Source organism: Schistocerca piceifrons, chromosome 2 (assembly GCF_021461385.2).
Source record: "Schistocerca piceifrons isolate TAMUIC-IGC-003096 chromosome 2, iqSchPice1.1, whole genome shotgun sequence".
NCBI lineage: Eukaryota > Metazoa > Arthropoda > Insecta > Orthoptera > Acrididae > Schistocerca > Schistocerca piceifrons.
This window is the reverse complement of record NC_060139.1, coordinates 1,090,823,223-1,090,848,038: the sequence shown is the minus strand read 5'-3', so window position 1 is coordinate 1,090,848,038 and position 24,816 is coordinate 1,090,823,223. Positions and strand designations below refer to the sequence as shown.

The 24,816-nt window shown below is 44.2% G+C and overlaps 1 protein-coding gene across 1 annotated transcript in view; it reads right to left on the bottom strand.

Moving 5' to 3' along the window:
* Positions 1-4,765: 4,765 nt before the first annotated feature.
* The window catches only part of LOC124777580 (farnesol dehydrogenase-like), a 42,845-nt gene continuing 22,794 nt past the window's right edge, over positions 4,766-24,816 (bottom strand). The window contains exons 4-6 of the mRNA XM_047253036.1: positions 5,859-5,988; positions 5,164-5,310; positions 4,766-4,957 (exon numbers count right to left, since the gene is read on the bottom strand). Of these exons, the coding sequence (XP_047108992.1) occupies positions 4,913-4,957; positions 5,164-5,310; positions 5,859-5,988 (322 nt within the window). The 3' untranslated portion in view covers positions 4,766-4,912. The remainder of the gene's footprint in view (positions 4,958-5,163; positions 5,311-5,858; positions 5,989-24,816) is intronic.

The following is a 24,816-nucleotide window of genomic DNA, read 5'->3' as shown; positions in this document are numbered from 1 at the left end:
TGAATGGGTATCTGACTCCAAGAACTCCATCTTTTACTTCGGGTCCTTTCTCTGTATCCCTGCACCCGTTGCTACCCTTTTCAGGCCCTCTTGGCTTCATCCACCTTGCTGAGTGGCCATGTTGGTGGCAGACGTCGGCACCTGCCCCCTAACGGGCTATCCAGCCTCCCGCCGCATCCAAGTCAATTCTGATTGGCCTTCTTAATTAAAACTTCTCCATTCTAAACACATCGATCCTATCGCTATTTTTACTGATCTTAGTATAACACAATACTGCTTCATTTAAAGGATCTTTCAACTAATTGCCTTTCTTAATGATCTTTCTTTCTTGTCTCGTTTGTTGATTATCAGCTTAAGTATATACAGTGTAATGACAGCACACTGACGCATCTCACCCTGCTTCAACTGTTCTTAAACATTTCATGTGTTTGGAAACGCTACCACAGACTAAATGAATCGTCGGTATGGCGGCTAGGTAGGAATCTTTTCGCCACAAACATATTTCACAAATTTTTCATTGTGGATTTTTGTTTTTTACCGTTTATGCTAATTCCGCTTTTATATCCCCACTAAGCAGAGACTGTATTACTTGCCATCTGATCAAAACATTTGTTACAACAAATTTTCTGACTCTCATAATCTAAGTATCTTCTAGATCTAATGCTAATACATGACCGATTGATAGTGTAGCTTCATTATATATGCACTTTTCACTTCCACAATTCCCTTCTATTCACTTTCTCATACACATCACCACTTTGTGGACATAATTGGGAATGGAGTCTTTTGTCCAGTTTGAGGTCTGCTATATTGAGCAGATTCAGGGGGAAAACGCCGATTGCTGCATCAAACTAAGGCCCCCATCTCTTTCCACCCTTCTGAAATGGTCCATGTCAATCTCTACTTGTTGGATCTCTTTCCCAACATTGGCCATTACAATGTCTAAATTTGTTTCCCCATAGTGTCAGACCGCCTCCTATCGTCTTAAACCTTCACCGTTTAGCGCCAACCTTGAATCAGATAACTAGTCTAAACTTATTTGTTAATCTGGGCCTTAATGCTCAATTTACTCCACACCTGCAAAATGTTGGAAGCTTTTCTGTACATCATCCATATATCCACACACATAAATTCAAGCATTTCGTTACCATTTCTTAAGGTATATTACGGTTGTCCTAATTGCTGCACAACACACCTTTCGGACCATATAACTCTTCTTTCCCTTGTATTTCTAAAAATATATATCCTGTTGTAGCTTATTTATTCTTATGCCGGCAGTCATGGCTGCTCAGTCTTTGTTAACACATATGTTAACTCTGAAGGTCTACTTCTTTTATCTTGCAAATTTTTCTCCACTCTTGTGCTCAAGGCACAACAGTCCAATTCACACTGGTTATTGTTAAGCTGTTTAATTTCGCCTGGGCCATTATCAAGCCCAACTTTTGTTATATACTTTGCTTCATACTGTACTAGATATCTGTAGCATTTCTATCACTAAATTGAAAACAATTACATTGTGTTCACTTTAGCAACACCGCCTCATACTTCAGCGTTCACATCTTTCTTACGCCATTACAAAACTTTCAACAACTTAACCTTAGCACTTATTCATTCTTTCAGTTCCGGTGTTTACGCTACTCGTTTACTGGGTTAGCCAATTATATAATTCTGTACTTTGGCATTCCGAGATAACTCTTCATTCCATATGTCCTTCCTGGTAAGTTTCGTTGACGTTTTTCAGTACCAATCTTTAGTTCACGGAATTGACTCGCATCAGCCTGTTTTCTTATTTTGGTCTCAAATGTAGATCGATGACGCATTGAGAAATTTCTTCCACTTCTATGATCAAAAGACAGATAATAGACCACAGAAGAGACTAGGACCAGAAGGTTAGAATGGCTCCAGATAGCTGAAGTACACACAGTTGCACTGCTATGAAGTTTCTCGAACAGTGAGAGGCACCCTACACTTTTTTTCCTACTAGGACAACTTATCGTCCACTCTACTCAATTTCTCTCTCCCACTTTCAACTTTCCACAATATGATTTCAGTACTGTAATGTCCACATAGCTCTTCTGCTGCTCTTTAAACTCTCAAGAGATTGAACTTTATATTTTGCAGTTCTTTTTCGTGATTATTTTTGGCCGTTTGTATTATATTCAGGAGTTCCCTTAACTGGCTCACTATTGTGATAAGAATTGTACCACTACTGCTATTCCTTCAATATACATTTTCACTGAACATAATTCACAATTGACCTCACAATGATATACATTTATAAAATCTGTGACAACCATCTGACTTACACTGAGCATAGTAATTATGAGGAATGTGTTATCCGGTAATTCATCCAGAATTGGCGTAAGTAATGTCACTTCATGATGAACAGTCTTGGACATTTTTATTACAGCACCTAAAATTTTTATGTCGGAGGCTGGCCCTTCTCAAAGCTAAAGTAGCTCATTATCTAACATTAGCTGATGTTCGTTTTCGGAATCTTTCTCGAACAAAAACTTAAATGTAACATCACTTTCTACACTCCTGGAAATGGAAAAAAGAACACATTGACACCGGTGTGTCAGACCCACCATACTTGCTCCGGACACTGCGAGAGGGCCGTACAAGCAATGATCACACGCACGGCACAGCGGACACACCAGGAACCGCGGTGTTGGCCGTCGAATGGCGCTAGCTGCGCAGCATTTGTGCACCGCCGCCGTCAGTGTCAGCCAGTTTGCCGTGGCATACGGAGCTCCATCGCAGTCTTTAACACTGGTAGCATGCCGCGACAGCGTGCACGTGAACCGTATGTGCAGTTGATGGACTTTGAGCGAGGGCGTATAGTGGGCATGCGGGAGGCCGGGTGGACGTACCGCCGAATTGCTCAACACGTGGGGCGTGAGGTCTCCACAGTACATCGATGTTGTCGCCAGTGGTCGGCGGAAGGTGCACGTGCCCGTCGACCTGGGACCGGACCGCAGCGACGCACGGATGCACGCCAAGACCGTAGGATCCTACGCAGTGCCGTAGGGGACCGCACCGCCACTTCCCAGCAAATTAGGGACACTGTTGCTCCTGGGGTATCGGCGAGGACCATTCGCAACCGTCTCCATGAAGCTGGGCTACGGTCCCGCACACCGTTAGGTCGTCTTCCGTTCACAACCCAACATCGTGCAGCCCGTCTCCAGTGGTGTCGCGACAGGCGTGAATAGAGGGACGAATGGAGACGTGTCGACTTCAGCGATGAGAGTCGCTTCTGCCTTGGTGCCAATGATGGTCGTATGCGTGTTTGGCGCCGTGCAGGTGAGCGCCACAATCAGGACTGCATACGACCGAGGCACACAGGGCCAACACCCGGCATCATGGTGTGGAGAGCGATCTCCTACACTGGCCGTACACCACTGGTGATCGTCGAGGGGACACGGAATAGTGCACGGTACATCCAAACCGTCATCGAACCCATCGTTCTACCATTCCTAGACCGGCAAGGGAGCTTGCTGTTCCAAGAGGACAATGCACGTCCGCATGTATCCCGTGCCACCCAACGTGCTCTAGAAGGTGTAAGTCAACTACCCTGGCCAGCAAGATCTCCGGATCTGCCCCCCATTGAGCATGTTTGGGACTGGATGAAGCGTCGTCTCACGCGGTCTGCACGTCCAGCACGAACGCTGGTCCAACTGAGGCGCCAGGTGGAAATGGCATGGGAAGCCGTTCCACAGGACTACATCCAGCATCTCTACGATCGTCTCCATGGGAGAATAGCAGCCTGCATTGCTGCGAAAGGTGGATATACACTGTACTAGTCCCGACATTGTGCATGCTCTGTTGCCTGTGTCTATGTGCCTGTGGTTCTGTCAGTGTGATAATGTGATGTATCTGACCCCAGGAATGTGTCAATAAAGTTTCCCCTTCCTGGGACAATGAATTCACGGTGTTCTTATTTCAATTTCCAGGAGTGTATTATTGGCACTACCTTACCTGTTTTTCCTGCTGGTGCTAATTTTCTCATTCATTCTTTGTAAATATTTTCGTTCTTGCCAGTTGGAACACGTGATTTTTAAACCGCAAATCTCAAACATGCTGACTCATTGAACCTTTATTGTTTCCTCTTTTCTGTATCATTGGTGTTTGCTCTGCAAACAGCCTCGCGATTCTGAACACATCAAAGCCTCCAGACCCTTGTATTTCTTCAGCGTCTCTAGCACATCCCTTGTATTGGCCACGTCTGCTACCGTTTCACGCGCTTTCTAATTTGTTTCACGACAATCCACGTCAAGGATACTTCCTTTTCCAAAGACTGCTAATTGTGCTGGTGGACTGGCTGTTCGGCCTACTATTCCCCAAACCGTGGCTGCATTTCGCCGCCAAGGTCGTGTGTGGCCGCTGCTGGCCGAACTATGAACTCTCGCATTCCGTGCTGATTCCCTGCCAAATTTTCATTACATAATGGGACCTCAGACCGCTCTGCCACTGGTCGATCCCGCATGGAGACACTATTTAGCTTAAAGTGTCATCACGAACATGCTGACTACCATTTCCCAATTCTTCCCCATGCAGTAAAACATTCTGTCGACAGTTACATACGCTACGCGAGAGCCTTGTGTCACACATACGCTGCGCGTCCTCTCATCATGGCGACATGTTACCTGAGTGCTGTCTCTTCCATGCAGATGTTCGACCCACTATAGGGAACTCACGCAGATGTCCCCAGATGTAGCTCCCAACGTTCGTTCTGTGCCTGTGGCGAACAATTCAGTAGCCATAATGCAATAATTCTATTTTATTCGCTTTCACCAAATTTTGCAGTATTCGCTCATAGTACTGCGATCTGCTTGATATCTGCTGCCGCTCCAGACATCCACTACCAACTCCCTTTGAATTTTTCTACGCCTAGAGTCTTTAAAAAACTCGTTCATAAATGGGCGTCGCAAGTGGGACGAATAATGATGTCGTGCACCTGAAACATAAGATTTTACGTGATGAGCGACTAGTAAATTGCAGACACATAACATATTTTTCTTTCTCATTGTTTTTAGTGACCTTCTCAACAATCACTCATCTACCTAACTGGCAAATTTTTCCAGTTAAGTATTAGCTTTATTTACGTGATAAGGGGATTTTGAGTGTCAGGCAGTAGGAATGACACGACAGCAGACAGCCTACCTGCACACGCGGATGTTGTGACAGCATGTAAACAACAGCTTCTGCGATGTCTTCCGATTCCAGACAGTTAAATTTGTCGAATATTTCTGAAGACCACTTTTCTTTTCCGTCAAGGATTTCGGTCCTCACGAGCCCAGGAGAAACAGACTGTGGGAAGAGAAGCATTCATGATTACTTCATTGTGGGTTTCCTCAACTTATCAGAAAAGGGGCAGCAATGTACAAATAAGTACTTCGATTAAAATAACTTTGTGAGTGACGTTCAACTGAGCCAGCCAGCAGCCAATTTCAGTTCTTTCTTGAGCGCTAGGTGCTCTAGGTATTGCCTGTTTTACAAGTACAGGCAGAAGACCTTGTAAGGCGAATAGCAGCACGACAGTAAAACTGTCTCCTGCCTTTTCAATCGGAGTCAAAGCTGTTTTATTGAAACTACGGGAATAATAAACTGCCACGATAGGTAAACAGACAAAACTTTATGAACTCTCAATCATAACACTGTTATAGTATTCATATAATTACAGGGAACTTCACAGAAAACGTAAATAATTCGAGAAAAAACTGATTGCATCCTGTTCAATCTGTCAGTAGCAGAACAGTGCAGTAATTATTTATGAACATTTCAAAAAGAAGACTAAAGCCCAAAAGAGTCGGTTGACTTACAAGAAATCCCAATTACTGTGAAGCATCTCCACTCACCCCGACTCGAATTTTGCTCTTTCTGGCGACCAGGTCCTTTCTGAGTCCTTCAAGGAGTGCCCTCACCGCGTGCTTGCTGGCACTGTACATAGCTCCATCACTGGCAATCGGCGGGAGGTGGCCCCCAATGCTGAAAAGAAAAAATAAATACCTAGTGTTATGGTCTAAGACATACCTTTCATGACACAAAAATCAGTGTGGACATTTCTCGATATGCCTGATTATTTCACTGAGCAATGCACGTAGCAATGTACAAAACATAGCTTCATAACGTGCTCACGTAAGTTCCATAAAATCTAATATTGCATTGTATTCCAAATACAGAGCGTAGTGAGCTAATGAAGAAGCATAATAAGTAAAAAAAAAAAAAAGAAATGCTTACGTCTTTCTACATTACATTAGACACATGATGTGCTAGAAATACACAGACACGCACGACTGTTTCTTCAACCTCAACGCCGCTGTGTTTGTTTTTATTAAAATGACATGAAACATAGCTAGGAAACTATAACCACATATTACATTGCAATAAGTTAGAAGCATGTATTATCTGAGATAGTCTCTAAGTTTCCTTCATTTAACGAATATAAAATGCATGTGTTTATGTTGATATGAGAACGCTACGAAGCACGCTATCAGAGTACTGGCCCACATTAAGACTCTTGACAATTCAAGTAAAAGTTCAGTATCTGCTAAAAACATTGGAAGTGGGGAAGAAGTTAGTAATTGCAGTAAATGTGAATAAGAGCGATATGTGAGGCCACTTACTTCATTTAAGATTCAGACTGAGAAAGGTCGTTACTACATTACACGAGTCATATTCCGGCATGGGGAAGCATCTGAGTTGTAGAAAGAAGTGCAAGAAATACAGTTTGTCTAAATACAATATGATGAAATGATATCATCAATAGTTTAGTACTACAGTGCATATGGTAACGTATGTTAGCCTTGTACATCAATTTAAAAAAGATAGATAAATGATTATTTGCTTCTCTTTCTTTTTCTCAGTCTCAAACGTCTCCTCAGGAACACATTTTTTACGCCCAATCAATTTTATGATCTGAATACCCATTTTTTCGGAAATTATTCCAGATGTTGTTATTCTTCGGAGACGCATTCATTATCTGAGAGTGTTCGAGCTCTATGGAGCGGAGTCTTTAGCATTTCTTTTCTGTATGATGGGTCTTAATGGCTCATGGAGCAGAGATGTGCGATGCCACCTGAGGTTCGAGCCTCGAATATAATCATGAAAACATATGCGGCGTGACCAGTATCGTCACGCTAACGCCGAGTTTCTGCAATAGCAGAATTAAAGAGTGTGTCGAATAATATGCTAGAAGATTTCAATTAAAACAATGCCTGGAGTCCGGTAGTGACGTTATGAAGATCTCAATGGCCACAACATCCACCAGGAGTTGTAAAACACTGAGAGAATATGAGTTTCACGCATATCGGTAAAAATAAGGGGAGTTGTCATGACGTCAAAACTTGGTGACCTCTGCTATCTTAGTTGCCCCAGAGCGTTACCTCCAGATGTTTTGACTGACTAGAGTCGTGGTAGTTGTTTGAACAATAACGCTAGCTTGCGTCGTTTATGAGAGTTCTACTCGATCTGGCAAAAGTGTAAAGGGATTACAGTTCATAGGTCTTTTGTTGGAACGTATTTGGTTATATTTACAAAATGCCGATTTCACAAAAGAAAGCAAATGAATGTTGAATGAATAAAATGATAGCTGCTGGCAGGAATATACTTCATTGGTTAAAATATTAGGAAGTGGAAGATACTTCTGGTAATCCGTACAGACTTCAAACGTTCGGAAAGTTCACTCTCGTAAAACTGCCTGGTTTACTATTATGCAAACCCTAGTTAATTTTAATTCGTTGTATGTTGTTTCCGCTTATTCAATTATTATTATTATTATTACTATCTGAGTTACATACGTCTCGTTTACAAGTCAAGATTAAAACAGTGAGATCTATATTTGCCTCACAATAAACATGTGGCAATTCTGGGGTGCCCAAATTTTATGCTGTAGTCGGTCAATATTGTCCGTATGACAGGGTTTGGAGGACTTTTTCCTGCATGTACCAGGCGTGACTTTCAAATGTTATCTTGTTCTGGCAAATACATGTTTTCTATCACGAATGGTAGAATGTGATTTGCGGCCTCTCAGTTTGTGTATATGTAGATGCACTTTACGTAAGCTTTTCCTGTACACTTAGCTTAACATTATGTTTTTCTCTGGCCACCATATGCGCTTTCGCTGTGGTACCCAGCACCATTTTCAGCGTAATAAAAGGTCTGTATGTGATGCCATGCCATGTCAAAAATGCTAATCGATATTCCTGAACTTCCTGTATTTGTCCAACTGCTAATACGTCCCTTATAGACACGAGACAGAATCATGACGTGTAGCTTCATCCGGAATTTTTTGTTGTCTACTTTACACTGATAAGTACAGTTAGGTCAGTTATGTGAATCATAGGAAGACAATTTACTGAACTGCTTGATTAATCTATTCCCTTCTATAAACGGAATATTCCGAAAACATCTCAGTCGTAAGTACTTACATCGTCACCTACAACATCGCTCGTGGGCCGTCATCTTTTTGAAGAATCAGAAATACGCCACAACACTTTTTTCATTGATCTTCTATTCTGCATAGCATTGGAGTGTTCAATATTATTCTCCGATATTTCTGATGCCTTCATATCACTAAAGAAATAACTTTATGCACTATCTCGGCAACAGTAACACATGTGGTAACAGTAACACATGCAAGTTTCTGCTCACCTAACCAAGAAAATGCCATTTACCAGCATACTTTAGATGCAAGATGAGGCGCAATTTTATATCGGTCTTTGCTTTATTATTAAACAATGTAACAGTCAGAACTTCGATTGCAATGTGACTAACGGGTAAGTGTTATCGTAAAGCGAGTATCCTGATTTTTTTTTTTTGAGTCATCAGTCTTTTGACTTGTTTGACGCGGACCGCCACGAATTCCTCTCAGAGCAGCGCCTGCAACATAAGTCTTTAATTTTTTGCTGGATGTATTCCAATCTCTGTTTTTCTACCTTCTACAGCTCCCTCCAGTACGATGGAAGTTATTTCTTAGTGTCTTAGCAGGTTCCTACCATCCTGTTGTCTCTTGTTGTCAATGGCTTCCTTTCCTCGCTGATTCTCCATATAACCACCTCATTCCTCACCTTATGAGTCCACCTGATTTTCAACATTCTTCTGTAGCACCACATTTCAAATGCTTCTATCGTCTTCTTTTCTGGGTTTCTACCCAGTCCATGTTTCACTACCATACAATGCCATGCTCAAAACGTACATTCTCAGAAACTTCTTCCTGAAATTGAAGTCTATGTTCGACATTATTAGAATTCTATTGGCCGGGAATGCCCTCTTTTGCAATACTAGTCCGCTTGTGATGCCGAATGTCCTCCTTGCTCTCCCCATCGTGGCGTATTTTGCTACCAAGGTAGTAAAATCCCTTAACTTCATCTACTTCGTGCCCATCAATCCTGATAAGTTTCTCGCTGTTCTAATTTCTGCTACTTCTAGTTACTTTCACCCTTCTTCGATTTACCTGTAATCCATACTTTGTACTCGTTAAACTTTTCATTCCATTAAGCACATTCCGTAATGCTTCTTCACTTTCACTGAGGATATCAATGTCATCAGAGAATCTTATCATTGATATCCTCTCACGTCAAATTTTAATTTCTCGCTTTTACTTTTCTTTTCTTTCCTTCGTTGATTCGTCGATGTATAGATTGAGCAGTAGAGGTCAAAGACTACATCATTCTCTTACACCCTTTGTAATTTGAGCGCTTCGTTCTTCGTCATCCACTCTTATTATTCTATTTTGATTTTCGTATATGTTGTATATTAACCATCTTTCCCTACAGCTTACACCTATTTTTCTCAGAATTTCGAATATTTTGCACCATTTTAAATTGTCGAACGCTTCTCCAAGGTCGACAAATTATATGAGCCTGTATCGATTTTTCTTCAGTCTTGCTTCCATTATCCATCCCAACGTCGGAATTGCCTCTGTGGTACCTTTACTTCTCCTAAAGCCAAATTGATTATCATCTAACACATCCTCAATTTTCTTTTGCATTCTTCTGTGTATTATTCTGGTCATCAACTTGGATGCACGTGCTGTTAATCTGAATGTGCGGCAATTCTCGTTGTCGGCTCATGTTACCTTCTGAACTTTATGGATGATGTTCCTCCCGAAGTCAGACAATACATTGCCAGACCCATACATTCCAAACACCGACGTGAATTGTCATTTTATTGCAATCTTTTAGTTTAGAAATTCTGATAGAATGTTGTCTACCCCTTCCACCGTATTCTAATACTGGATCCCCTATCTCTTCTAAATCGACTCGTGTTTCTTCTTCTACGACATCAGACAAATCTTCCCCTTCAAAGGGGCCTTCAAGGTACTCCTCCCCCCTGTCCGCTCTCTCCTCTGCATTTAACACTGGAATTCCCGTTGCACTCTTAATGTTGCCTCCCTTGCTCTTAATTTCATCGAAGGTTCTTGTAACTTTTCTGTTGAGTCAGTCCTTCCGACAATAATTTCATTTTTGATTTCTTCACATTATTCCTGTAGCCTTATCGCTTTAGCTTCCCTACACCTTCTATTTATTTCGTTCCTCAGCGACTCTTATTTCTGTATTCTTGTTTTCTCCAGAATATTTTTGTACTTTTTTCTTTCATCGATCAGCTGAAGTATATCGTGTGTTACCCATGGTTTCTTCACAGTTACCTTCTTTATACCTATGTTTTTCTCTACACTTTATGTGATTGGCCTTTTTAGAGATGTCTATTCTTCTTTAACTGTATGGTCTACTGAGCTACACCTTATTTCAGTGCCTATAGCTTTAAGAGAACATAAAGCTTATCACCTCATTTCTTAATACTATCATATCCCAACTCTTTGTGCACTCATTTTTCCTGATTAATCTCTTTAACCTGAGCCCACTCTTCATCAGTACTGAACTGGGATCTGTCTCTATATCTGCTCCTGGGTATGCCTTAAAATCCTGTATCTGATTCCGGAATTTCTGTGTAACCTTGATTTGATCTAAGTGATATCCCTATGTATCTCCCGACCTTTTCCAATCATACCTCCCCTTGTGATTCTTGATTACAGTATTTGCTCTTATTAGCTGCTATTTATAGCAGAACTCAGTCTTTCTCCTCTTCCATTCTTAATACAAAGCCCACATTCTCCCGTAACCTTTTCTTCTACCCCTTCCCTTAAAACCGCATTCCAATTCTCCGTTAGTGTTAGATTTTCATCTCCCTTCACGTACTGAATTATCCGTTGAATATTCTCAAATACTTTCTCTATCTCTTCTTCTTTTGCTTGCGATGTCGGCATGTATACCAGAACCATTGTTCACGGTATTCGTTTGCTGTCGATTCTAATGAGAGTAACTACATCATTGACCTCTTCACTGTAACTCACTCTCTGTCCTGCCTTCCCATTCATAACAAATCCTACTCCCGTAATGCCATTTTCTGCTGCTGTTGATATTACCCAATACTCAACTTACCAGAAATCCTTGTCTTCTTTCCATTTCACTTACGGCATTATAGAATGAAACATAAAAGCAGAAGAAAACAGCTGTAAGTAGAAAATGCATCATCATCATTCATGGTTTTTTCTGAAGAGTACATTGTAGCAAACTTGATCACAGGTATGATTTAAGGGTGACTAAAATTAAAGCGGTTGTTTCATGTCATTCTAGTATTAATACTGCTGTATCTCAAAGCTCGATGTCGGCTTATTTAATTCGAAAACCTCAAAATGAAACTCAAAAATGAAACCGAACAAGTTATTTCTGAAAAACTGACACACAAAGGTCCTGGCAAGAAGTAATATAGAAATGAAGCAATTAAGCTACTGTTAAAAACTTACAATAGTTTAGTGTGAAAATAAAATGTAAAATTTCCCGCTATGTACGTGTTACAAAGGTTAGGCCATCGTTACCAAGAAAATTAATCACATAGGGCTAGTTGTTGAAGCAAAATATAAAATTTTACAGGGTCTAGGCAACTGAGACCACTCCTTTGTTTACAATTGCTTTTTCACTAATTAATATATGAGGTATTATTTTAAAAGGTCTTTAATAGCACCATAACTGTCTACTGGTGACATTTTGTTGCAAATTGCTAGAACTTGTTTTCGAAAATGAACGTATCATGTTTTGCTTTTAATGGCCGCACTATGAATGACAATTCATAGTCAAGATTTCACTGCGAGAATGTGAGTAAACTGCGACGACACTGACACACTGGCAGTGTAACAGAAGAAGAACGTAGTTCCGCTTTGTGGTATACCTTTGTACAATTCTGCTCCTTCGACATTTCAAGAATATTTTGATTTGTTGTCATCCACAAGTCAGGATATCATGTCTTGATTACTTCTTTCGTCATTGCAAATACCTGTCGGCTGGCAAAGAAAGCATTGGTAAAGCGTTTGCAAACGTGAGTAGTGCATATGACCTGAATGTTGAAAATGTAACAAGTAAGAATCAGTTCCAGTAAGCAAAGAAGTTTTAGGAGTTCTAGCCTCATCAGCTATCGACGCATATAGAGTGAAAGAGTATTTAAATTCCAGAATGAGATTTTCACTCTGCAGCGGAGTGTGTGCTGATATGAAACTTCCCGGCAGATTAAAACTGTGTGCCCGACCGAGACTCGAAATCGGGACCACTGCCTGTCGCGGGCAAGTGCTCTACCATTTTTTCCCTTCCATCTTTTTTTGAACCGCTTCTTTTATTTTTTTATTTTTATTTTTTATTTTTTAAAAGTTCCATTTTTTGTTTTTTTTATTTTATTTATTTATTTACTTTTTTTGCGGCTTGTGCTCTACCAACTTCCCTTTTTTACTTTTTTTTAAGTTGCAGGTAAGGAGAAAAACAAAAACCTCTTGTGTATGAAAATAAAACACGACGTTCTTCATAAAATAACACAATATCCTTAGAAAACGTAAAACATAAAAGGTAGCTATATTTCCGCAACGGCCTTCTTTTTTTATATTTTTTTATTTTTTTTAATTGTTAACATAAATGAGTATAGATTCTCACCATCAGTAGCAACCCATTTTTTTATGTTTTTTGTGGGGTGGGGGAGCACAGGATAAAGAAAACAAATAGGCTGCAGATAGAGAGCTATGCCTGAAAAGCTTAAACATGTGTAAGGAAAAAAACTTAGAAGAGAAGGAGAAAATAGAAGTGAAATAAAATAGGAATACTTTCCTCGCCATGCTCCACTTTGTCGCGCCATCAGAACAAAATGCATTCTATCATTGACCATTAAAGGGGAACGTGGGATCGTCCATTCTTGGCTGGCACGGTTCGTTGAGATTCCAGCTTTGAGGCGGATTGGTGAAAATACTCTGTAAATAGTTCGCGAAAATGGCCCGATAGTGTCGATGTCGGCGAAGGGTGTGGTGGTGTACTTGGAGGCGTGTCCAAAAGTCCGCCGGATCGACGATGTCGTCCCGGAAGAGGTAGTTGACAGCCATGCCACTGATACATGTGATGGCGTGCCACTTAGCCGATGGAAAGTATGTCGTGTGGGGATATATCATCATGGTAGGAGAAACATGATGTGGTGGTACTCGGAGGTAGAAAGCCACAATCTTCTGTACGAGGGTCCAGACGGCTACTGCTGGCCCACACTCAAAACGATGTAAATCTGTATCTTCGACATTGCACTTGAGGCACAGGGGTGAGTCCACCAGTGCGATGCGATGCAGTTTCTGTCTTGTAGTATACTTGCAGTTGACGAGAAGGTACCACATAGAGGTGGTGTCAGTGGTGTGATATGGTTGGTGGATCGTTTTCCAAACTGTAGGCCATGAAACATGGGGGTGACGTGTTTCGACGGGGTTGCGGGATGGAGACTTTCGGAGAAGGCAATAGATGTCGCGGGTGGTCGTCTTCCTGGTCCTGGGGAGCTCGGTGCCAATGTAGCTGTACTCCAAAAAGAAACGGCCGATATGTGACATAGGAGGTGGGATGTGTGCCAGAGACGTCGGTGGGCGTCTCGAAACAGGTGCGAGCTCAGTGGTCAACATTCCAGTAAAACTAACATTTTGGCTTTTGCATAACCGAAGCATAGTATTGGTGTAAAGTGTCGTAGTCCTGGCGCTCACATTAACCAGATCGAGGCCACCGTCCCGCTTCGGTAAGGTGAGAGCTTCATACTGGACTTTGAAGATGTGTCCAGAACAAATAAAATAGCCGAAAGCCGCCTGTAATCTGGCCGCCATTGTCGCAGTGATGGCAGAATCTGCGCTATACGGGGTATCCGGGCTGCCAGATGGGTATTGACGAAGGTGACTCTCTGGCACATATTCAGCGGGCGTAGTATGTGATTTTGTATGTTGGCCCGGATGCGTTGTAGTAGCGCCCGAAAATTGATCGCCGAGGTGCGGCGAATGTCTTGCGTGTACACCAATCCGAGACAACGAAGGGTGTCCGCCTGTTGAAATGGGACTACGCTGTCTGCGGGAAGGCCGCGGCCGATCTTCATGGCGCATGATTTTTGCCACGTTCATAGCGCTCCCTGCCCCTGCACTGTAACGGGTAATCCAGTGCATCGCAGCTTGTACGTCGGCCGCTGAACGTACGACGAGGGCCAAGTCGTCCGCGTAAGCTCGGCAGCGGAACATATGATCCCGGAGTGGAATACCTGTCAAACGTCGCCGTAATCCGCAAATGAGTGGTTCAATCACAATGGCATAAAGCACCGTCGACAAAGGGCAACCCTGCCGTACTGAGCATTCAATCCGTATAGGTTCTGAAGTCTGCCGTTGACGAGAAGTCTGGACGTTGCTCCACGAAGGAGCCGCATAATCACTTGCGTGAACGTCGGGGGAATTGCCATTCGGTCCATCACTGCGTTGAGGAATGCATGATTGACGCGGTCAAACTCTTGTTTGAAGTCGATGGAGATTAAAGCGCCTGGCAGTCGCGAGTGTGTTGCCACAGCGATCACATCTCGATATTCACTGAGGGCTGTCTGTATATTACGATCGGCGCCTAAGGATGTTTGTTCTTGGGAAACAATGTCTCGTAACACATGTCTGAGTCGCACTGCTAGAAGGCGTGTGAAAATCTTGAAGTCCGAATTGAGTAACGTGATCGGCCGATAACTGTCGAGTCGTGTTCCTCCTGCGGGTTTCGGGACTGGTACAAGTAAGCCTTCCATGAACATTGATGGCGGGTTCGCCGCGCCGGACAAAAGTTCCCAGTACATGTCCCTCCATCGTGGCAATATCAAATCTTCGAAGGTTCTGTAAAATTCGAGAGGTAAACAATTCCGGGCCGGGAGATCGATTCAGAGACGCTTTGGCTACAGCGCCTTGGACGTCGTCGGTGGTCACTTCAGAAGTCAGGAGGGTTGCAGCTGCTGCGTTTAGAGTACCAAATGTCTCCTGGGCAACCTCAGCAATGGCCTCTGCACCGGCAGGTACTTCTTGATAGAAAAGTCTATAGTGCGTTGTGAATGCATACGCAATGGTAGCTTGCGATGTCAGCCGTCGTCCATCAGGTAGGTCTAAAGTTGACATTAAAGCCTGTCTGCGTCGACGAACATTTTGAACAATATGATGCATAGAAGGTTCTTCACCGTTAATCCTATCTTGGCTGCGTGCTCGTACAATGGCTCCCTCTAGACGGCATCTGGTCAAGGTTAAAATGTTTGCCTTGATGCGTTGAGCTTATTTTAGACGATCCGGGGATGGAGAATGATCCATGAGTTCACGTAGAGCGCTATAGTAGAAATCAGGTTTGTGGTGATTCCACCTGGCTTGGCTCTGCCATAGTGTATCAATGTGCGTCGGATGGCCGGTTTGGCGCACAGCAACCACCACTGCAGTGTGGTCTCGTAACGCATAATGCGTTGAACACAGGTGTGCCACGTGTCGGTGACCTGTTGTCGACATTCAGGGTCACGCAGTAGCGTAACGTTGAGTTTCCAAGGTCCTGCGCTGCGCCATATAGATTGTTGACGTAGGTTCATGGTACAGATGTAGATGTGATTATCCGAAAAGGCGGACGGCCAACGATCCGCGTCGAGGAGAACTGATTTTAGAGCGTCAGAGATGTATATTCTATTAAGTCGGCTGGCGGAGTGGCTCGTGATGTGTGTATACCCCGGGCGGTCGCCGTGTACCACTCGCCAAGTGTCGAGGAGACGAAGGCGGCGGACGAGGAAGCGAAGTTCCGGACATGTGGTGAAATGGGGGTATTGGTCTGTGCGCTCGAGAATACAGTTCAAATCTCCACCTACGATGAGATGATCGTATCGGCCGAGGAATAAAGGCGTGATATCTTCTGCGTAGAAGTGGGAGCGATCCCTCCGTTTATCAGTGCCCGATGGGGCGTAGAGATTTAAGATTTTGATTCCTTCAACTGTTATGGCCACCCCTCGCGCCGTTGGGAGGTATGCGACATCGGAAACTGCGATCCCTTCTCGGAGGAGGATGGCTGCGCCTGTGTGTTCCAGAGCTGCAGGGGCGGCGTACGTCTCATATCCATATCACCCAGTCCAAGTTGCTGTCCTCAGTTCTTGTAACAGGGCGATGTTGATGTCCGCTGCTCTTAGCGTGTCACGGAGCAGTTGAAGTTTAACGTGGGAGCCGATTAGTATTGATAGTAGCTATTCGGTACGCCTGATGGGAGATCCGTGCTGCCGATAGATTCGTAGCTGGTGAAGATTGTCGTGGTGGATGCTGGAAGTCCATAGAAGTCTGAGGAGTCGCCGTAGAATACTTCCCCCATTTTAGTGTTGGTCTAACGGAGGAACAGATCTCATTTCCGCATCAAATGGAGGTGGGAAATCCGTGTCATCCGCCCATGAAAAATGTCCGACAGTTTTGACATCGGCGAGAGGTGGCAGCGCTGGCCGAGTCGGCTCAATTGCGTCGGTGACAACAGGCGTGCTGTGTTCCATGGCTTCTGGGCGCGGGGCTGGCGTACGATCTCTGTTGGACGGTTCACCGTCTGGTGGATGACGCGTCTCCGTGGAGAGGAGAAAGTGTTATCGTGTTCTCCGTCAGAGTGATGTGCCATCTCATCGTCCTGCGGAGGTGCCTCAATGGTCGATTCTGATGTCTTGCGGCCTTTTTTTTCGTCGTTTGGGCGACTTCTGCTTTCGGCAATGAGATTCGGTATCTGAGTAATGTCATTCCGGTACAAAAGCCGCGGGTGGTATGATGCGGTCGTCATTCTCCAGAACACTCTCATTGGTATCCTTGTGATCTTCTAGCAGGGTGTGTCCGGCTGTTGGACATGTTCACGGGCGGCATCGCCGGTGTCAAGGTGCTGGGACGCCTCCAGGTGTAACGGACCAGAGAGACGCTCATGAACGGCGCCTTGTGAGGGCTGGACGTGCAGTGTCGCCGCATAGGTGACTGGAAGGGTGGTCACGGTTCTGTCGGTGTTCGTATCGTCGTGCCTTAGTTGTGTGATGCGGCGTTGCAGGCATTCATTACGGACGTGGCCTTCTTTCCCACAACCGGAACATGTTCGAGGTTGTCCGTCGTAAATGACCACCGCACGGCAGCCGCCGATAGAAATGTACGATGGAACGTGCCGTTTGAGATCGATTCGGACTTGTCTCACACCATTAAGCACCGGATAAGTCGTAAACTGTGCCCATGTCTCGGCTACGTGGCTCTGGACTTTTCCGAACGGGCCTGGCGCCGCGATGACTTCATCTTCATTCACCTCGAAAGGCAGTTCGAATACACGGATCGTCCGAAGGCCAAGTCCTGCATGGTCGACATCCACAGGCCCGACGTTTCCGTCGGAGAGCCGAAATTTTAGTCCATGTCGCGTCCTTTGAATGATCTCGTTGCAGGCAGCGTCGGAAGTCATCTTAACATAAACGACGCTGCTAATGATCGATAGGTGTATGCCGAAGAGTTCGTCACGGGGGATCTTCACGTCTTCGCGTAGGAAGCGTTCGACGGCCAGTGCTTTGGGTCGTGCGTATTCGTTTGAGAAGGTGAACTTAAGAGTGTTCTTCCTGTAAGAGTTGGCCATTACAGCTTGTTCGACTGAGAAGCGCGGTGACGAAGAAAGCAAACAAAACACTCCGCGCGCGCAGCGGCGTGGACGGCCGAGCGCGGTCCGCACTGTGTCACTGCCGAAGGCAGACTGCGCCATCTGAGCTACCGAAGCACGACTCACGCCCCGTCCTCACAGCTTTACTTCTGCCAGTATCTCGTCTCCTACATTCCAAACTTTACAGAAGCTCTCCTGCGCAGTAAAGAGAGAAAATTTAGAAGTAGAAGTGAAATCCCAAAGGGAGACCAGAAAACGCCAAAAAGAAAAGGTCAACAAGGGGAACAAAAATCGTAAGTAACACAAAAACCAGCTGGATAGCCAGACCGACGTAAGTATGAACACAGAATGGATGGAAGTGGCAGAGGGGAAGAAGGGGGCACAGAGAGGGAGCAGCACAGGGAAAGAAATGCAGCTTGGGAAGGAAGACTGGGCCCCAATATCTCGGTCCCATGTGTGCCACACACGAACTCAAGAAAGAGCCGTGGGGACGATGGGGGGGGGGGGGGGGGAGACTAGTCTTGACAGGAAACCCTCGCCCATTTGGCGGAACCCTACCTTCTCTCAAACAGTGGAACGACGCCATCTTGCAGTAAGTGCTTATCACAATTAATGAACTCTTCATAATTTTCTGGAATATATAAAAAAAAAAAATACATCAGTTAAGTGAAAACTTATATGCGAAAAGAAGATAAGTTGGTTAAGTTTTTGCTGTAGATCAGCAAAAGAAAGTAGTAGCTGTAGTAGTAGTATTAGTACTAGTAGTACAGAATTATGGAACAAAATCAATAAATTCAGGACCAAGCTGTCTGCTTACACTCCTATGATGGAAACACCTTGGTTAGAACAATTCGCTGATCGAATTTCTCCTGCTCCAGTACGTCCTCGACTGCTTACATATTCACTTGGCCACCACTACTATGATGAATGCTTTGTTTCTCCCTTTACTTTCGTGGAACTGAAGAGGGCAATTCACTCAGCCACAGGCAGCTTTACAGCCATTTGATACTGTTCGCCGGCCGCGGTGGTCTAGCGGTTCAGGCGCTCAGTCCGGAACCGCGCGACTGCTACGGTCGCAGGTTCGAATCCTGCCTCGGGCATGGATGTGTGTGATGTCCTTAGGTTAGTTAGGTTTAAGTAGTTCTAAGTTCTAGGGGACTGATGTCCACAGATGTTAAGTCCCATAGTGCTCAGAGCCATTTGAACCATTTTGATACTGTTCAGTATGCTATGGTGTGGTGTGCAACGTGCAATTTTCCTCCTCTTGCATATACGCAATCAACTTTGGGGGTCTAAAGATCCTGGCAAAGACTGAAGAACACACATAACAGTCCAGTCTTGAAAAGAGGCAATGATATTTCTGAGCCGACTTCGTACCGACCCATTGCTCTTTCCTCTTGCATTGGGAAGACTTTGGAACGTTTAGTTAAACATCAATTGAAGTGATGGCTGGAATAGCACAACCTCTGGGCTACTTCATAATTTGGATTGGAAAGGGAAAAGGCACAATTGCCAATATCGCTCTAACAGATAGTTTCACAAGCTCTAGAAGACTGCAAAGACCACAGCTATGTTTGTGGATATCGACGGAGCACATGACAATGTAAACGTAGATCTTTTGCTCCACAAATGGAGCGCTAGGTATCTCAGAAGAAATGGTTTTTGACAGGAATATTTTCCTCACGTTGCATGATAACGAATGGGCCATCGCACTGTCTCAACTGGACTTTCACGAGCAGCAATTATCAGTACTCCGTCATATGCTGTGTACACCATGGGTATGGAAAAACTCTTCCCACGTCGACTAAAATACTTCAGCATGCAGACAATGTGTGATTATTTCTCGCTCCACTTCTTTTACAGACCTTAAAGCTGTATTTTTCTCTGCCACGATCCATGTGAACAGGTGGCTGAGAGTGCACGTTACAGAAGCACCCACTGATTAGTCACCTTTCGTTGTATTTTCCATGCGTTGGTCTCCACAGATTCCCGAAAGAATTATCCTAGACTCTGAATGTTACTCAGTGTCATCGCAGACTCTACTCTTGGGCGGCGTCTAACTGATTCCCGGTTGTCATGTGTCCCTCACATGTACTAAGTGACTACAAAAAAGCATAAAATATTATCCAATCAGTCTCCCGAGTTTGGAGGGGGATCTCATCCAACCCATTTATTGACGTCCTACAAAAACTTACTTCGAACAAGACTTAAGTACAGTAGTGTGGCGTCCCATATTGGGCGAAAGGACATTCTGAGAAAGTTGGACAAATTTCAATTTAGATGAATTCGTCACTGCTTGGGCACTATGGGCTCTACCTTATACAACGCCCTGTTAGTTGAAGCCTATGAAATGCTTTTACCTAACAGAAGGTAATTGCTGGTGGGCCAATTTCTACTCAACAGGATGTCCTTTTTAAATCATCCTTTGCATTCCAAACTGGAAGCCCTTGACTATTTGCCGGAATAGCGACTCCCCGCCAGCCTGTCTCCGCTCTAGTGATTAGCTGTAGAACATGGGGTCACCTGCCAACAAAAAACGTCAGCACAAGATCACTTCCTATTTGTACGCACCATTGTTCAGTCGTGTCTCATGAAGTGCTTATACATTTAGAAAGCCTGTCACTAACGGATCACTCATCTATCGTGACAGAATGACCAGAAAAGGCCGGACTGGTTGCACACTTATATACTGATAGCCCCAAATTAAGTGAGGGAGAAAATGCGGGATGTGCCTTTTTCTACAAATACGGTCTCAAACACGTTTCACCTGCCACAGGAAACTTCGATTTCTTTCCTGCGGAAGCTGTAGCCATACTAGTAGCTTTGAAATATGTCAACTCCCTTCACTTTATCAACGTCTTTATTTCATTGTGTTAGACAACATCACTGCTACAATATTTTACGGACGACAGTTAATAAACGTTGGCTGCTGATAGGATCGTATATCTGATCGAAGTTCAGCCCTTCAGCATCAGCTGAGGTCTGAATATGGTCTGTTGAATCACCGAAACTGGTTGCCATATCATAAACGAGGGCTGCAGGTGTTTCATTTTACTACTCACTGGAGCTACTCCGACACTGGTCTGAGACTGTAATAACACCAGACAAAGTGACATTAATCACGTCGTCTCCGCATGTTCAAACTATGAGAGACATAGCCAATCTTTTTTACAACAGTTATACCGTCTGAAAGCGGAGATACCTATGAGTGCCAACGTCCCTACTTCCTCTGAGTAATGCTCATATAAAAAAGAGGTTCTCAGATTGTTATAAGCTGCCAAGATATCCGTGTAACAGAAACATAGCACTGGAAACTATGTTAACTGTTATGTTAATATGCATTTTATATGTATATTTATTTTAATGTAGGCTCTGAACAGTTGTATATCTAATGCTCATATTTGTATCACTTGTGTCATCTATGTATGGGTTGAACTATGTGTCTCAGTTAACGTTCAGCTGGCTAAATGACCGTTAGCGGCCGGAAGTTAAATCAATAACAATTTTTTCACTTCCGCTCGTTCACGGAAAGGGATCTCTGAAAAACAAATGAACAACAAAGGGCGCAGTAGTCACCAAGAGTCGAACTCGGCTACAAACAGGTGTGAGAGGCTAACAATATCTCGAGTCCACACGTACCAGCAAAACCCGTAGCACCTAAACACGACGACTGGGTCGGCGTTGAAACATTGTGCATAAAACGAAAAAAAAGAAAAAAAATACTCGGCTGTAGACCTCGAAGCACCCCACTAAAGCTTAAACTGTTTAACAGTTTTCCGTTTAAGGCCGACGGTCCTTTCCTTCATGCTGACCTTTGACAGTACCATTTGCGACAGGGTCGCAAATACTGCAGTTTTGCTGCTCCTGCAGCAGGCTACTATAAGGCCTTTTCTCTCTGTAGGGGGAATTACCTTTAAGATATTTAAGAAGAGCCGTCACTGCTTACCTAAGTGGAAATTCGGTAGAGGTCTTCTGGATTTCGCCATATCGCGCAGCCAGGCAGTTGTCATGGGAGACAGCAGCATCGTCCGTGTCAGCGCCACCGTGTCAGACGGAGCTATTAACGAGGCACGGCAGCCACAAGGATCGGCTGCGGTGGAGCTTCCCGAAGCATTCAAGACAAAGGCTGCGCGCAAGTGACATTACGCCCTGGGGAACTACTGAACACTATGTTAGTAGCAGCACCTGCGCATAGCATTCGTCGCGAGCGATCTCCGAGATGCGATAACAGTTTCTGCTTACAGAAAACCAAATCGTAGATGAAAGTCATCTCAGTCGGAATAAAACCATACTGCTCACAGTATCAAAGTTCATTAACACCACTCCTATACAAAATACATACTGACGTGTACAACTGTTGACAAAAGTAGTAGTTATGATGCGATCTTTGTGTCCACAATATATTTTTATAGTCTACAGTAATAAAAAAAAAGATCGTCTTTAATCATACATCTTCTATTAGCCAGTCTTTTTCTCCTCACTTTTTTGCTTTGTTTTGCATGTTAAAATTCCATGATGTAGACATAGATAATGAACATCACATGGGTTTCCTCTTCATTCGAGATTTGTTTTAACACATTATCAATATATTTTCGTGTTTGTAACACTTTGATTTCAATTGACCAATTATCTTTTTTCCCCGATAAGTTCTTGGAGTTTCACCAACTCTGTACAATGGAAGTAAAGTAAAACTTGGATGTGAAATGTCTCTTCGCAAGTGGTCTGAAACAATTCCTTTCCCAAAGCTGGAGGGAAATCTCAACATACCTCTTCCGTTTCCTAACTACCGTACTTGATGGAAAGTGTCTGCATACCCTTATGCTGTCAGGAACTGAACATCAGTTGCCACGTGAGGCTGACCCGCCAGTACTATAGGAGGCGGAGAGTTGTGATGTTGGCAGTACTGAGGCAGGAACAGCCGAGTGGTTCAGTCAGGAGAGCCCAACGACTTCGAACGTGGGTTAGGCGTTCCATGTCATCTGGCTAACACATCGAGCAGGTATATTTAAACCTTCATAAACCTGCCCACCGTAAATGTTGCCATTGTAAGTTTATGGTGTAAACTCTCTACAACAACTAAACCAAGGCTAGGCCAGACCTCTTGTACAGATTGGCAGGGATCATCGAGTGGCGACTGCAAAAAACCGCATAAAATCTGAGGAACGAACCAATCGTGGGGTTGAAACTGCTACCAGTAGATAGGCTAACACAGTGACTGTGCTCGGTGGGCTGAAAAGAACGTGGCGCAGTGGGTCGAGTGGCTCCTTGCACGCCACACATTTCTGTGGTCGACGCTGAGCCACGCTTTAGTCGGAGTGAAGGGCGATGACACTGGACTAAACCGACTGCAATCGAGTGATACTGAGTGACGGATCACGCTGTACCCTGTGTCAGTCCGACAGAGGTGTTTGGGTTTGGCGAATGCCTAAGGAACCTTACCTGCCATCATGATGACAGATTGCGAATGAGATGGTGTTACGATACGGGAGTGTTCTCCGTGGTTTCGTTGTTATACTCTTAAAGCGATTAAGAAGCGCTAAATGCGGAAGGATACGTACACGTTGTTCTACACAGTAAAGTGTGTACAGTAGAGGAATGGTCTGTAGGCTACAGTTGTGTCAGTATGACAATGCAACCTGTCATGAAAGTTTCATGCGTGAGGCAATGGTTTTTCGACAATAACATCCTGAAATGGAGACGCCTGCCCAGAGACCCAGCCTGAACTTTCAGGAACATCTTTCGGATGAAGTACGACGTCCAGTTCCCTCCAGACTCCAGCGTCCTTCTCACTAGCTTATCTGGTGTCTGCTCTTGAGCGTGACCTGCCATTCCTCCGCATTCAGACACCTCACTGAAAGTCTCTCGAGCAGAACTGCAGTCGTCATAAAGGCAAACGCTGGACACACCCCGCACTAATATCCTCGAAAAGGTGACCAGATACTTTTCAACAGATAAAGTGTATAACTTGCTTGCGTATTATTTTGATGTTTGGAGTCTAATAAAATATAACTACTAACTCTCTCCTTGCGTATCGGAAAACATTATAGGTTACCCTCCTGGATAACAATGTGAAGTGACTCCTGCCATTATGCTCCTGGGTAAATGGTTCAAATGGCTCTGAGCACTATGGGACTCAACATCTTAGGTCATAAGTCCCCTAGAACTTAGAACTACTTAAACCTAACTAACCTAAGGACATCACACACACCCATGCCAGAGGCAGGATTCGAACCTGCGACCATAGCAGTCCCGCGGTTCCGGACTGCAGCGCCAGAACCGCTAGACCACCGCGGCCGGCTCCTGGGTAAATGCTCCTGCGATAAATCGCAACCGTTTTAATGCATCGTGAGCAACTAAAAGCCTGCTGTATGCTGCAAGCCAGCTTCAGCATAGCAATGAGACATCGAAATCCCCTTACCAATACTCTCTTTCCTTCATCGTTTCGTAAAATGGAAATGCCGTGTGGCTAGGGCCTCCCGTCGGGTAGACCGTTTGCCTGGTGCAGGTCTTTCGGGCTGGCGCCACTTCGGCGACTTGCGTGTCGATGGGGATGAAATGATGATGATAAGGACAACACAACACCCAGTACCTGAGCGGAGAAAAGCTCCGACCCAGCCGGGAATCGATCCCGGGCCGTTAAGTATGAACTCCGTCGCGCTGACTACTCAGCTACCATGGGCGGACTATCGTTTCGTGAAATGCAATAAGAAAACTTTCCCCAAAAGTATCTGCGTTGTTGAGGTTAAATTTAACCTAAGGGGCTACGGCTAGCCGTCTGGCACTATAATCGCTGTAGCAACGCCAGGTTCCCTTTAAATGTCGTTGCTTTACTTAGGGCCGTAAGCAT